This window comes from Chrysoperla carnea, chromosome 5 (assembly GCF_905475395.1).
Source record: "Chrysoperla carnea chromosome 5, inChrCarn1.1, whole genome shotgun sequence".
Taxonomy (NCBI): Eukaryota; Metazoa; Arthropoda; class Insecta; order Neuroptera; family Chrysopidae; genus Chrysoperla; species Chrysoperla carnea.
In genome coordinates this window covers 5,222,907-5,237,873 of record NC_058341.1, presented here as the reverse complement: position 1 = coordinate 5,237,873, position 14,967 = coordinate 5,222,907, and the positions used below count along the sequence as shown (strand labels likewise).

At 29.0% G+C, this 14,967-nt stretch overlaps 1 protein-coding gene across 1 annotated transcript; it reads right to left on the bottom strand.

Annotated features, from left to right (window-relative positions):
- Positions 1-3,307: 3,307 nt before the first annotated feature.
- Positions 3,308-13,294, bottom strand: LOC123300327. Its single transcript, XM_044882884.1, has 13 exons — positions 13,198-13,294; positions 12,497-12,698; positions 11,904-12,323; positions 11,357-11,564; positions 11,068-11,293; positions 10,574-10,793; positions 10,233-10,512; positions 5,734-5,924; positions 5,080-5,505; positions 4,541-4,748; positions 4,252-4,477; positions 3,764-3,983; positions 3,308-3,702 (listed from the first exon to the last, which is right to left on the bottom strand). The coding sequence occupies exons 2-13, from the start codon at positions 12,682-12,684 to the stop codon at positions 3,417-3,419; spliced, it is 3,099 nt and encodes a 1,032-aa protein (XP_044738819.1). The 5' UTR covers positions 12,685-12,698; positions 13,198-13,294; the 3' UTR covers positions 3,308-3,416.
- Positions 13,295-14,967: the final 1,673 nt, after the last annotated feature.

The window sequence follows — 14,967 nt, the reverse complement described above, 5'->3', positions numbered from 1 at the left end:
TCCTAGTCGTTGAGTTGAGAGTTAGGCGAAATTTTTTTGAAAATTATATCAGAGATCTTTTTAAACTTGAGAAAATGTTGAATTATAAAAATCTTGTAATCTACACAAAACGTTCCACGCGTATTTGGAACAGTTTGGCTGCGGCAAATGAAATATTAAAGAGCGATAGTTATTGCGCTGCTATTGAGGGAAGTCGCAACATTACGTTAGCCTGGCTGACTTACCTAGAAATTTTTGTTGTCGAATGAATTAAAATTGAAGATTCACATGATATGCCGTAGCCACCTTTGTGGAAAAACTATTTGAAGAAACTATGAAAATGTCTTTAGAAATTCTGAATAACGAATTCGGAGTTATAAGAGTTATTCAAAGTTCCTAAGACTTTCAGAGTTTCTAAGACTTATTCTTTCTTCTTATTCGGAAAAATATTTTTCCCACCAGGGCAAACTGCCCAATATATATGAATTAAAAACCAGAAATATTTCTGTAGAATTATAAAACATTGTAGAATTTTATGACGTATATACAAGTTGTCGCAAAAATTATGCACCACATCTAAAACTGGAATAACTTTCAAAAAGTTTATTTTTTGTAGTCGAATAAAAATATCAGAAACAAAATCTCACAAGTACATATTAAGAATCTAATGTCAAAATTTGAAAATTCAAGTGTAGAATTCAAATTTTAAAATAAGTGTGTGACTTTTGTGTCACCTTGTATTATTTGTTGATAACAATTTTTAGAATAATTCAGAAAACTCAAAAAAAAAACATTTTAACAGCTTGTGGTCATTTTTTAACTGAATTTTCAACAAAAATATTAATGTCGATCATATTGAAAAGATCAATTTTTTTTAGATCGAATTCATTGTGGATAAAAACCATAAAATAATCTCTAAAAAATCCACACGAAAAGATATATATATATATATAATAATTTTCTCGAATATCGAATTTAAAAGTGTGTTTTTAAAAACATAGATCTAAACAAAGTTATCTCATAATAAAATATTTTAAGATATTTAAGCAAAGAAGTCTATGTTTAAGCTAAAAATCTATCTTTAAGCTAAATAAATAGATCTTAAAAGAAAATAGAAAATATTTGTATGTATCTCAAATAATGTTTTATCTATGTACTATTTTAAAAAAATCATTACATCGTTATACATTATGAACGCTCATCAAACAACCTAAAATAATTTCCCCAAAATTATTCATTTGGGGCGAAATTATAAATAAATACTCGACGAATTGCAAGGTGAACGCGATTTTTGTATTTTGTGGGCCATAATTACTCTGAAAACTTAAAAATCTCAGACATTTTACGACTAGATGAGTAGTTCTCGAACTACCGCCAAAATCTCTGAAAAATGTAGGGATTTAGGCATACGAAGAATCATTTCGCCGATTCTCGGCAATTTTTCAGTCGGAAATTATTTATCTAGTAGTCACATGAACTAAATTTTCGTTAGAAACAGCCTTGTTTCATAAAGAACAAATTTTTGAAATCATTACTGTACCAATTTGACGATTTGAATAAATGAAGAGTACCCCTCCCCCCTCAAATGAGCGTTCGTAATTTTTCCATCTCAAATATTTTCCAAGTACACACTCTCGTTAATTGTATATAACAGAACAAATTTTAATTATGCTTCCATGAAAATAGACTTGAAGAAAGAAAATTGTTTTGCGTTTTTTTTTATATTTTTGTTTTTCATTTAGCAAAAAACAAACAAAAAAATTATACATTTATTTTGAAAAAAAATCTTTCTTTCGGAAATTTATTCACATTAACATCAGATCCGTGTTTAAAAATGTCTTCGATTTTTGGCAACACACATTACTTTAGAGGCTTAAGTGAAATTTTATTAAAATATATGTTTGCACTGTCCCCTCTTTTTATAAAATTAATTCCAATTTAAATACGGTACTGTCTTTAGACTTTTGAAAATTTTTTTAACAACCATTTTATAGTGATAATTATTCCGTTATTGATATTCATAATTCTAGTAAAAATGTTATCCAAGGATATGAAATAATTTCCCCGTAAAAGAACTCGGTTTTACGTGCGGCTATAGATGTTTCACATCAAAAAACGTTTAAATTCAATTAAAATTTTATTATATTTTTTTGATGCGTTTATCTTCGTGAATATTTCTCGGATCAACTGGAAATTTTCAAAGAATATACTTAAATATATGAACATTCCGAAAATTCAAAATCGATTCTTTGAAAATTCTAACTGGATGATATAACACCTTAAACAAACTGCTTACTCTACTTTCTCTCGCTAAAGACGTAATCATAGCACACATAAAACCTAAGCTAGGATGTGTTATTACTTAGATATCTGAGGATGTTACAATAAATTTAACGAAACGTTTTAACATGGCATACTCTTTTGAATGATTACATTTCCTGGATAACATGGTGACTAGGGTAGTGATATAACTTTTGGTCATTCCAAAATAAATTCATAAATACAAACAATTAACTATCATACATATTTAAATAAATAAGAATCAGTATTTGTTTATTAAACTTTACTGTGTTTTATTAATAAAAAAAAAAATATATTTAAAAAAAAATAAAATAAATGAAAAGATGTTAATTACTAAAAAAAAAACAAATTAAAAATAAATTAAATGTTATTTAACAAAAAAAATAAATGTTAATTTGAAAAAAATTTATGATCTATTTAGAATAATTATTATATTGAAAATAAATGTATAAAACAAAATGTTTAAAGATTGTTTATATTTTTAAAACCAATTTAATATCACAGATCGACAATTCTAATGGCTCCAAGGTGAATGTAAAAGGGATGGATGTGTCGAGATTTTAATATCAGTCAAAGATAGCCGTTTTGAATCAAGAAGGTAGGTATAGGTATAAACCTCCAAAATTGAAATAATTCCGAGATTGTTTACTGTCGAGCTTATGAACCGAATATTTGTATTCTTTGGGTCTTCTTTAACTCAAAACAGTTTTCGGGTTTATTTCAGGTGAATTTAGTGCTTGATGGAGAGTATCTTGATAAACTGATAAAATATAAATTGTTTTATTCTTGTGGTTCCATAGCTTGAAATATCGAGACGTATTTACCAAGGCTGGCGTACATGTCCGTTCTCAATAACTCAGGTTTATTCATGAACCTACTCCAGTTTCCGATCGGGTTCTTGGCCCGTTTCTGTACCAGATTATTGTATCTTGGCTGTCAAAGAGGATATCGTTGTTCTCAAATCTGTCGAATATTTTAATTTCAAATGGCCCTTACAATACACAGGTAAGTAAATTTTAAGAATAAATTATTTTAAAACGATTTATTTCTATTAAACAAATGAATGTTAACGTTAGCAAGATCGATTTATTTACAATTGAATTACAAAATAAAATAAAGTAGTAACCTAATACTAATTAATTAGTTTTCTGTTTATGTGGATTCTTAGAACCAATAAATTGTTTAATTATTAATTTAATTAAAAAGTAAATAACACTTAAAACAATTAAAACTAATATTATTGAAATGAACATAACATCGTACATGTAATATTGATACCAAGTTAAGTTCACACTGTACGGTCGTAAATGTGGCGCTCCTTTATGTCTGATCACATATTCAATCCAATAAACTGCGCTTTCCATTGCAGACATTGGTCGATCTTTGTATAATTCTGACAAATATTTCATATTTCTTTCGTATCTGTAAAATAAACAAAGTTTTAAAATTTCATTCAAACTTTATCGAACGTTATTTAACTTACTTAGGATCGTATAAAACTTTGTTTAACGCATTTAAAATATTTGTTTTCGTTAAAGTTTCGTAGGATAATTTTTCTGCAATGCCCTTTTCCATATATTTTCCAATATTTAAATCTTGATCACCAAAGAATGGAAGACCAATTAAAGGTGTTCCACATGCAATTGCTTCTTGAGTACCCATCAAACCTCCATGCGTAATAAATACTTTTGTTTTTGGGTGACCTATAAAATTAGATCTTTAATAATATTTGTAAATTAATCATAAATTAACGTGCTTGTCATTTCCTAGCCTGCGAAAAACAAAAATCGAAACGAAATTTTTTATTTCATACTCCAGGGCTTCCATGAAATAATCAACTTGAGTGGCTTGTTGGAGTATTGCTTCCTTATAAAAGTCGATCTTCTCGGATCAAATTGCGACCGAGGCCGTGCTCTCGGTTTGGAGATCAAGAAATATAATTTTATGAAATAATTAAAATTGAATACATACATAAAATCTCTAATTGTGGTAACCATGTATCAAAATAGATATTTTTCGGTATTGGTGCAGGAAATTTATCTTCTTCGCCTTTCCAAATCACAGTAAACGGTAATTCACCAAAAGCATCTAATAATGCTCGCTGTTTTTCGATTGTAAAGGATTCAGTTCGTATCATTGAACCCAAACAGAAATAAATCACACCATTCTTTGATTCATTCAAAACTTTTTCCAAATTCTATAAAAACGATTCTAATTATGATCAAAAACCACTTGAACTAAGCCATGACAATCAACTTACAGTTGGTAATTTTCCAGTAGGTTTTCCAACATGAAGTCCAGCCACTTCTACAACATTTGGTGGCATCGGTCTAGCCCCATTTATACTGAAATGACTGTTTACAATCAATAGACTTGTGTTTTTTATAAAATTTGACAAAGATGGTAAATTTTGATCCAATTTTTCACGTACAATTTTATTTGATTCACTGAGAGTTAGATAATTAAACCTAAAACGTAAGTTTTCAGTATTAAAATATTCATCCTTTGCATATCTTGAAGAAAATTTATGTTTACGGAAATAAATCAGATGTTTTTGAGTCGATCCATTATAATGACTTTTATAGTCAAATTTTTTAAACCTTGGCTTGCATTTTCGTAGAGATTTCGTAATTTTTACTCAGGAATCTGGTTATCCTGTATAGAAAGGAGTTTTCGAATCCGAATCGAATGGTAATTTCAGTCATTAGCGCGTTTTTAACAAACATCAATCATACAAACAAACTCTTCAGTTTTATTATAACAGTACATATATGTATTACAAGTTGCATAAGCACTTACCTAAACTTGGAGTAAATATTTAACATTGTATTAATAAATCGTTCATACAATGACATATTTTCCGTGAATGGTAACCAAGAATTTGGTATGTACGATGGATTATCTGGTAAACCAAATCGATCTGGTATCCATGGAAGAGCCACGCTACTTACAATTGCAACTGTGGGTACTTTAAATGAATGGGCAAACGCTAGCATACAATCTGTTCCAAATATTTCTGTTATGATTACATCATATTTATCTTTCGATTTATATAGATCTTGTATTTTCGTTAGATTTAAAACCGTTTCACAAACTAGGTTACCCCCTGTTAAAGCAACAAAATCGATGCAAACTACTGGAGATTGCATCGATTCTGAAACTACTTCGACTGTTAAATTATTTACAAAAAGTGGCATGGATCCTTCAATACTTATGTCATTGTACCTAAAATGGGAAAAAATTTTGTTAAAATTATTTTTTAATTCCCTCGAACATTTTACGCGCGTTTTATTTGTAGTTTGCTTCGTTTAAAATTACAGAATGCCACAAATAATGAATAAGAAAAAACGATGATTCTAGAAGGAAGGCTGAAACGGCAAACAAGTCGTATGAAACGGACTACAAATAAAGCGCGCGCGGTTTATAAAAATAATAATATTAATATTTTGGTACCTTGGTATTGGTTTCTTTTGTGGAAAATGTGTAACAACATCAACGGTATGCCCTTTTTCAGCTAAACCTTTCATTAATGCCTCAAACATAACCCAATGACTTTTACCTTGGAATGGAAATAATCCTAAAATTCGTGCTCCATAATTTTCATTTATAAGTAAAATGAAAAACAGGAATGTAAATTTCATTTTTGCTTAAATTCCTGTAAATTAAAAAGTATATTATAAAAAAATTATACATAATTTTCATCAGTTGAGTTCGTAAATGAGCAACATGGGTCAATTGGGTCTTGGGTCCGTAGAACCCATCTTGTAAACCGATAGAGGTAAAACAAAATTTAAATGTAAAAAAAATTCATTATAAAAAAATTAACAACTTTTGTTTGAAACATTTTTTCGTAAACATCATTGACAAAAATTTGGTGTCCATTTTCTCCAAAACTATAAAAGATAGAGAGTTGAAAATTTGCAAGTATCTTCAACTAATGGTCTTGTTAAACAGTCTCGAAAAACAAAAATAAATTCTAGTAAATACTTTCGAAAACCAAATAAATGGTAGCCGAAAGGACCAAAATTTATTAAAAAAAAAAGTTGTGTTGATTTTCTTAAACTTTTCTAATTTATAAAAAATAATGCAAGCACTGATATTCGAACACTTTCTAAAAAAAGGCTAAAATTATACCTCAAATGTAATGCACGGTAAATATTGAAGCACTAGATTACTAAAGTATATATTAAAAATTTATTTTTGTAACAGAAACATTCATGTTAGTCTCAGCGACTGCGGCGCTATCTTGAACTTCACATAGTTTCAATCATTATATATGGAGTTTTAAAAGTGTGATAATGAACAATTATTAGCAACCATTATAGTACAAGAACTAATCAACATTTTTTAGGTAAGTGATCGAGAATGTTATATAAGCGCGACTGTGCGAAAGTTTGGCAGATAGCGTATATGCACAGCTCGCTAAATTGAAGGGCAACTCAAAATCTTATAGTCCCGGCAAAATTCGTCATTGACCATGATTAATTTTCGCATGGAAAATTCTTGCCGGATCTCGTTTGAAAACATGATCCTGAACCTAAAAGTGCAGATTGCCGGTGGGTAACCCGGTTGGGTATTGTTAAAACTAATTTCTTTTAAACAAATGAATAATATTGACCAAATCGTTTCGGAAAAAAACCGCTTAAACTCAGCGTCAAGTGTCATGAAAATACATCTTTTATTAGTTGAAGAACAATTTAGGTACATCTTGCAATGTCCACTCTGTATTTATATGCAAAACACATTACATGGATGTAATATACGTTACATAGATGTATTAGTTTTTGTAAAGCAACATAATATGCAATATCAAAAATGGGAGTTTGGATCGAATAACTATGTTGTTTAGAATCTCATGAACTACCCATTCACCAGAATTCAGATTAATTGGGAGTATTTTTTCCATTGGTTTTGTGCAAAGTCTACACCCTTCGAATTAATATTAGCAAAGACAAAATCGTAAAATTATTATGTTTCTAATTAAATATTTAGATAAATTGTAAATCGTACGAGATTGATTGATAGCACTAGGACTATATAACTCTACGGAAGAGATGAGAAATAGTTTTTTATGATAATAATTAATATAAAAAATTAATTAAATATCAATAAATAAGAAAATGATTATGACTTTGCAAGGTGATTGCTGATAAGAAGATAATAGGATGAATTAACAAAATATATTATCTCTACTCATGTAGGTAGATAAATATCATAGGCGTCGCCAAGGGGAGGGGGCAGATAGAGGCAGCTGCCACTCTCTAGAGATTCACAAAAATGGTTTAAATGCGAGTTTAGAGTTTCGAACTCGAAAAATTTCTCAGATATCTTTTAAAATTTTATAATTATTATAGTTGCAGTTTTATTAAAATGAAAACTATCCAATGTTGAGTTTGTCTAAAAATCGGGACTTCAGACAGCTCTTATAAAACTCAAAATTGATTGAAAATCTAAAAATGCTCTCTTTTCTAGTTGTTATCGGGTACGGTACCCTAAACTCGCGCTTGAACATATAGCTATAAGAACACTCTCGATCACATTATCTTTTAAACAAACAAAAAAAATCAAAATCGGTTCATTCGTTTAGTGTTACGATTGGACTTATGAAGACTTCACTTGAACCTTCTCCTGAAAGACGCGCAAGAAATAATAAATCAAACTCAAAGTTAAGAATTTATTAATCGAATCAATATTTATACAATTTATGTCGTTATGGTAAATGCATCGTCACAGCCTTCCTCGTCTATTAATTATAATTGAATAATTAATAGCCAACGGAAAGATGCGTCCGCTACAGACTCAACCGTGATTCGAGCTCAAGATTCTTGGTTGAATTTTAATAAATTTGTTTTTCTCAGATATCTTTCACCTTTTGTTCTTCTTCGGAAGATAAATTTAGAATAGATTTTTTGGATTTAACAACAATATTTATTTGAGTCGATTTTAAAATAAATAAAAAAAATTATTATTATCTTACCATAAACACTAATAAGTCGCGAACACACGTCGTACAATTTAGTCTGACATATATTTTAGAATTAATTTTTATATCTAAAAGAAATTATAAAATAAGAAACAATATTAATTATTAAGTACCCGCAGTTTTATATTATGGGGGCATGCCACTCAAATAAATAACAAAAAATCTGTCATACACGAACTGTGTAGTCTTGACAAATTTTCATCAGCAAATAGTTTTTATGTATTGAGTGAATTTCTAGCACAGTTTTGCGAGATACCCAAACAAACTTGTGAAGAAATTGAAAAGTCTTTCTTTTTTTTTTCCAAAACTTTCCTCTCTTTCCTTTGTTTTATTTTTGTCTATCCCATATATATAAGCCGGGTAGCTGAGTGGATATAGCACTTGCCTATGAAATCAAGGTACGCTGGTTCGCACCTTGGTAAGGTTATCAGATCCGTGTTTAAAAATGTCTTCGATTTTTGGCAACACACACTACTTTAGAGGATTAAGTCAAATTTTATTAAAATATATGTTTGCACTATCCTCTCTTTTTATAAAATTAATTCCAATTTAAATACGGTACTGTCTTTAGATTTTTGAAAATTTTTTTAACAACCATTTTATAGTGATAATTATTCCGTTATTGATATTCATAATTCTAGTAAAAATGTTATCCAAGGATATGAAATAATTTCCCCGTAAAAGAACTCGGTTTTACGTGCGGCTATAGATGTTTCACATCAAAAAACGTTTAAATTCAATTAAAATTTTATTATATTTTTTTGATGCGTTTATCTTCGTGAATATTTCTCGGATCAACTGGAAATTTTCAAAGAATATACTTAAATATATGAACATTCCGAAAATTCAAAATCGATTCTTTGAAAATTCTAACTGGACTTTCTCTCGCTAAAGACGTAATCATAGCACACATAAAACCTAAGCTAGGATGTGTTATTACTTAGATACCTGAGGATGTTACAATAAATTTAACGAAACGTTTTAACATGGCATACTCTTTTGAATGATTACATTTCCTGGATAACATGGTGACTAGGGTAGTGATATAACTTTTGGTCATTCCAAAATAAATTCATAAATACAAACAATTAACTATCATACATATTTAAATAAATAAGAATCAGTATTTGTTTATTAAACTTTACTGTGTTTTATTAATAAAAAAAAAAAAATATATTTAAAAAAAAATAAAATAAATGAAAAGATGTTAATTACTAAAAAAAAAACAAATTAAAAATAAATTAAATGTTATTTAACAAAAAAAATAAATGTTAATTTGAAAAAAATTTATGATCTATTTAGAATAATTATTATATTGAAAATAAATGTATAAAACAAAATGTTTAAAGATTGATTGTTTATATTTTTAAAACCAATTTAATATCACAGATCGACAATTCTAATGGCTCCAAGGTGAATGTAAAAGGGATGGATGTGTCGAGATTTTAATATCAGTCAAAGATGGCCGTTTTGAATCAAGAAGGTAGGTATAGATATAAACCTCCAAAATTGAAATAATTCCGAGATTGTTTACTGTCGAGCTAATGAACCGAATATTTGTATTCTTTGGGTCTTCTGTAACTCAAAACAGTTTTCGGGTTTATTTCAGGTGAATTTAGTGCTTGGAGAGTAGCTTGATAAACTGATAAAATATATATTGTTTTATTCTTGTGGTTCCATAGCTTGAAATATCGAGACGTATTTACCAAGGCTGGAGTACATGTCCGTTTTCGACACCTCAGAGTTTATTCATGAACCTACTCCTGTTCTTGATCAGTCGTGTCAAAAAGGATATCATTGTTCTCCCGTAATGATCTGCACAGGTAAGAAAATAAAGCAATATTTTAAGAATGAATTATTTTAAAAAGATTTATTTCTATTAACAAATGAATGTTAACGTTAACAAGACCGATTTATTTACAATTGAATTACAAAATAAAATAAAGTAGTAACCTAATACTAATTAATTAGTTTTCTGTTTATGTGGATTCTTAGAACCAATAAATTGTTTAATTATTAATTTAATTAAAAAGTAAATAACACTTAAAACAATTAAAACTAATATTATTGAAATGAACATAACATCGTACATGTAATATTGATACCAAGTTAAGTTCACACTGTACGGTCGTAAATGTGGCGCTCCTTTATGTCTGATCACATATTCAATCCAATAAACTGCGCTTTCCATTGCAGACATTGGTCGATCTTTGTATAATTCTGACAAATATTTCATATTTCTTTCGTATCTGTAAAATAAACAAAGTTTTAAAATTTCATTCAAACTTTATCGAACGTTATTTAACTTACTTAGGATCGTATAAAACTTTGTTTAATGCATTTAAAATATTTGTTTTCGTTAAAGTTTCGTAGGATAATTTTTCTGCAATGCCCTTTTCCACATATTTTCCAATATTTAAATCTTGATCACCAAAGAATGGAAGACCAATTAAAGGTGTTCCACATGCAATTGCTTCTTGAGTACCCATCAAACCTCCATGCGTAATAAATACTTTTGTTTTTGGGTGACCTATAAAATTATTTCTTTAATAATATTTGTAAATTAGTCATAAATTAACGTGCTTGTCCTTAATTCGAGAGTCCATAATATTGCAGGAAAGTAAGATTTCCTGGCCTGTGAGAAACAAAAGTCGAAGCGAAACTTTTTATTTCATACTCCAGGACTTCCATGAAATAATCAACTTGAGTGGGTTGTTGGAGTATTGCTTCCTTGCCGAGACCGTGCTTTCGGTTTGGGGATCAAGAAATATAATTTTATGAAATAATTAAAATTGAATACATACATAAAATCTCTAATTGTGGTAACCATGTATCAAAATAGATATTTTTCGGTATTGGTGCAGGAAATTTATCTTCTTCGCCTTTCCAAATCACAGTAAACGGTAATTCACCAAAAGCATCTAATAATGCTCGCTGTTTTTCGATTGTAAAGGATTCAGTTCGTATCATTGAACCCAAACAGAAATAAATCACACCATTCTTTGATTCATTCAAAACTTTTTCCAAATTCTATAAAAACGATTCTAATTATGATCAAAAACCACTTGAACTAAGCCATGACAATCAACTTACAGTTGGTAATTTTCCAGTTGGTTTTCCAACATGAAGTCCAGCCACTTCCACAACATTTGGTGGCATCGGTCTGGCCCCATTTATACTGAAATGACTGTTTACAATCAATAGACTTGTGTTTTTTATAAAATTCGACAAAGATGGTAAGTTTGGATCCAATTTTTCACGTACAATTTTATTTGATTCACTGAGAGTTAGATAATTAAACCTAAAACGTAAGTTTTTAGTATTAAAATATTCATCCTTTGCATTTCTTGAAGAAAATTAATATTTCCGGAAATAAATCAAATGTTTTTGAGTCGATCCATTATAATGACTTTCATAGTCAATTTTTTTACTCCTTGGCTTACATTATTGCATTTTCGTATACATCTCGTAATTTTTATTCATGAATCTGGTTATCCTGTATAGAAAGGAGTTTTCGAATCCGAATCGAATGGTAATTTCAGTCATTAGCGCGTTTTTAACAAACATCAATCATACAAACAAACTCTTCAGTTTTATTATAACAGTACATATATGTATTACAAGTTGCATAAGCACTTACCTAAACTTGGAGTAAATATTTAACATTGTATTAATAAATCGTTCATATAACGACATATTTTCCGTAAATGGTAATAAATAATTTGGTATGTACGATGGATTATCTGGTAAACCAAATCGATCTGGTATCCATGGAAGAACCACGCTACTTACAATTGCAACTGTGGGTACTTTGAATGAATGGGCAAACGCTAGCATACAATCTGTTCCAAATATTTCTGTTATGATTACATCATATTTATCTTTCGATTTATATAGATCTTGTATTTTCGTTAGATTTAAAACCGTTTCACAAACTAGGTTACCCCCCATTAAAGCAACAAAATCGATGCAAACTACTGGAGTCCATTCTGAAACCACTTCGACTGTTAAATTATTTACAAAAAGTGGCATGGATCCTTCAATACTTATGTCATTGTATCTAAAATGGGAAAAAATTTTGTTTAAAATTATTTTTTAATACCCTCCAATATTTTACGCGCGTTTTATTTGTAGTTTGCTTCGTTTAAAATTACAGAATGCCAAATAATGTATGAAACGGACTACAAATAAAGCGCGCGGTTTATAAAAATAATAATATTAATATTTTGGTACCTTGGTATTGGTTTCTTTTGTGGAAAATGTGTAACAACATCAACGGTATGCCCTTTTTCAGCTAAACCTTTCATTAATGCCTCAAACATAACCCAATGACTTTTACCTTGAAATGGAAATAATCCTAAAATTCGTGCTCCATAATTTTCATTTATAAGTAAAATGAAAAACAGGAATGTAAATTTCATTTTTGCTTAAATCCCTGTAAATTAAAAAGTATATTATAAAAAAATTATACATAATTTTCATCAGTTGAGTTTCTAAATGAGAAACATGGGTCAATTGGGTCTTGTAGGACCCATCTTGTAAACCGTTAGAGATAAAACAAAATTTAAATGTAAAACATGTTCATTATAAAAAAATTAACAACTTTTGTTTGAAACATTTTTTCGTAAACATCATTGTTTACCCGTGAGGGCGCAAATTAGGACAAAAATTTGGTGTCCATTTTCTCCAAAGCTATAAGAGATAGAGAATTGAAAATTTGCAAGTATCTTCAACTAATGGTCTTGTTAAACAGTCTCGAAAAACAAAAATAAATTCTAGTAAATACTTTCGAAAACCAAATAAATGGTAGCCGAAAGGGCCAATATTTGTTAAAAAAAAAAAGTTGTGTTGATTTTCTTAAACTCTTCTAATTTATAAAAAATAAAGCAAGCACTGATATTCGAACACTTTCTAAAAAAAGTCTAAAATTATACCTCAAATGTAATGCACGGTAAATATTGAAGCACTAGATTACTAAAGTATATATTAAAAATTTATTTTTGTAACAGAAACATTCATGTTAGTTTCAGCGACGGCGGCGCTAACTTGAACTTGAGTTTTAAAATTGTGATAATGAACAATTATTAGCAACCATTATAGTACAAGAACTAATCAACATTTTTTACTATGGATACAATATAGTTTGAAGTGTGAAAGTTTGGCAGATAGCGTATATGCACAGCTCGCTAAATTGAAGGGCAACTCAAAATCTTATAGTCCCGGCAAAATTCGTCATTTAACCATGATTAATTTTCGCATGGAAAATTCTTGCCGGATCTCGTTGAAAACATGATCCTGAACCTAAAAGTGCAGGTTGCCGGTAGGGTATTGTTAAAACTAATTTCTTTTAAACAAATGAATAATATTGACCAAATCGTTTCGGAAAAAAACATTGTTTAGCGTTTTACGATTTGACACTACTCAAACTCAGCGTCAAGTGTCATGAAAATACATCTTTTATTAGTTGAAGAACAATTTAGGTACATCTTGCAATGCCCACTCTGTATTTATATGCAAAACACATTACATGGATGTAATATACGTTACATAGATGTACTAGTTTTTGTAAAGCAACATAATATGCAATATCAAAAATGGGAGTTGGGATCGAATAACTGTTGTTTAGAATCTCATGAACTACCCATTCACCAGAATTCAAATTAATTGGGAGTATTTTTTCCATTGGTTTTGTGCAAAGTCTACACCCTTCGAATTAATATTAGCAAAGACAAAATCGTAAAATTATTATGTTTCTAATTAAATATTTAGATAAATTGCAAATCGTACGAGATTGATTGATAGCACTAGGACTATATATAACTTTACGGAAGAGATAAGAAATAGTTTTTTATGATAAAAATTAATATAAAAAATTAATTAAATATCAATAAATAATAAAATTATTATAACTTTACAAGGTGATTGCTGATAAAAAGATGAATGAACAGAATATATTATCTCTACTCATGTAGATAAATATCATAGACGTAGCCAAGGAAGGAGGCAGGTAGAGGCAGCTGCCACTCTCTAGAGATTCACAAAAATGGTTTAAATGCGAGTTTAGAGTTTCGCACACGAAAAATTTCTCGGATGTCTTTTAAAATTTTGTAATTATTATAGTTGCAGTTTTATTAAAATGAAAACTATCCAATGTTGAGTTTGTCTTGAAAATCGAGACTTCAGACAGCTCTTATAAAACTCAAAATTGATTGAATATCTAAAAATGGTCTCTTTTTTAGTTTTTATCGAGTACGGAACCCTAAAATCGCACTTGAAACATAGTTATAAGAACACTCTCGATCACATTATCTTTTAAACAAAAAAAAAAAAAAATCAAAATCGGTTCCTTCGTTTAGTGTTACGATTGGACTCAACCGTGATTCGAGCTCAAGATTCTTGATTGAATTTTAATAAATTTGTTTTTCTCAGATATCTTTCACCTTTTGTTCTTCTTCGGAAGATAGATTAAGAATATATTTTTTGGATTTAACAAAAATATTTATTTGAGTCGATTTTAAAATAAATAAAAAAAATTATTATTATCTTACCATAAAAACTAATAAGTCGCGAACACACGTCGCACAATTTAGTCTGACATATATTTTAGAATTAATTTTTATATCTAAAAGAAATTATAAAATAAGAAACAATATTAATTATTAAGTACCCACAGTTTAAATTATGGGGGCATGCCACTCAAATAA

What these genes read in the sequence shown, in the direction of transcription:
- LOC123300327 (XM_044882884.1), bottom strand. Translation starts at nt 12,684, where the DNA reads ATGAAATTTACATTCCTGTTTTTCATTTTACTTATAAATGAAAATTAT. An exon ending in ACCACAATTAGAGATTTTAT is followed by an intron (nt 10,794 to 11,067) that starts GTATGTATTCAA and finishes ATAATTTTATAG; the next exon opens with GTCACCCAAAAACAAAAGTA. An exon ending in AATATTTACTCCAAGTTTAG is followed by an intron (nt 4,749 to 5,079) that starts GTAAGTGCTTAT and finishes CTTACGTTTTAG; the next exon opens with GTTTAATTATCTAACTCTCA.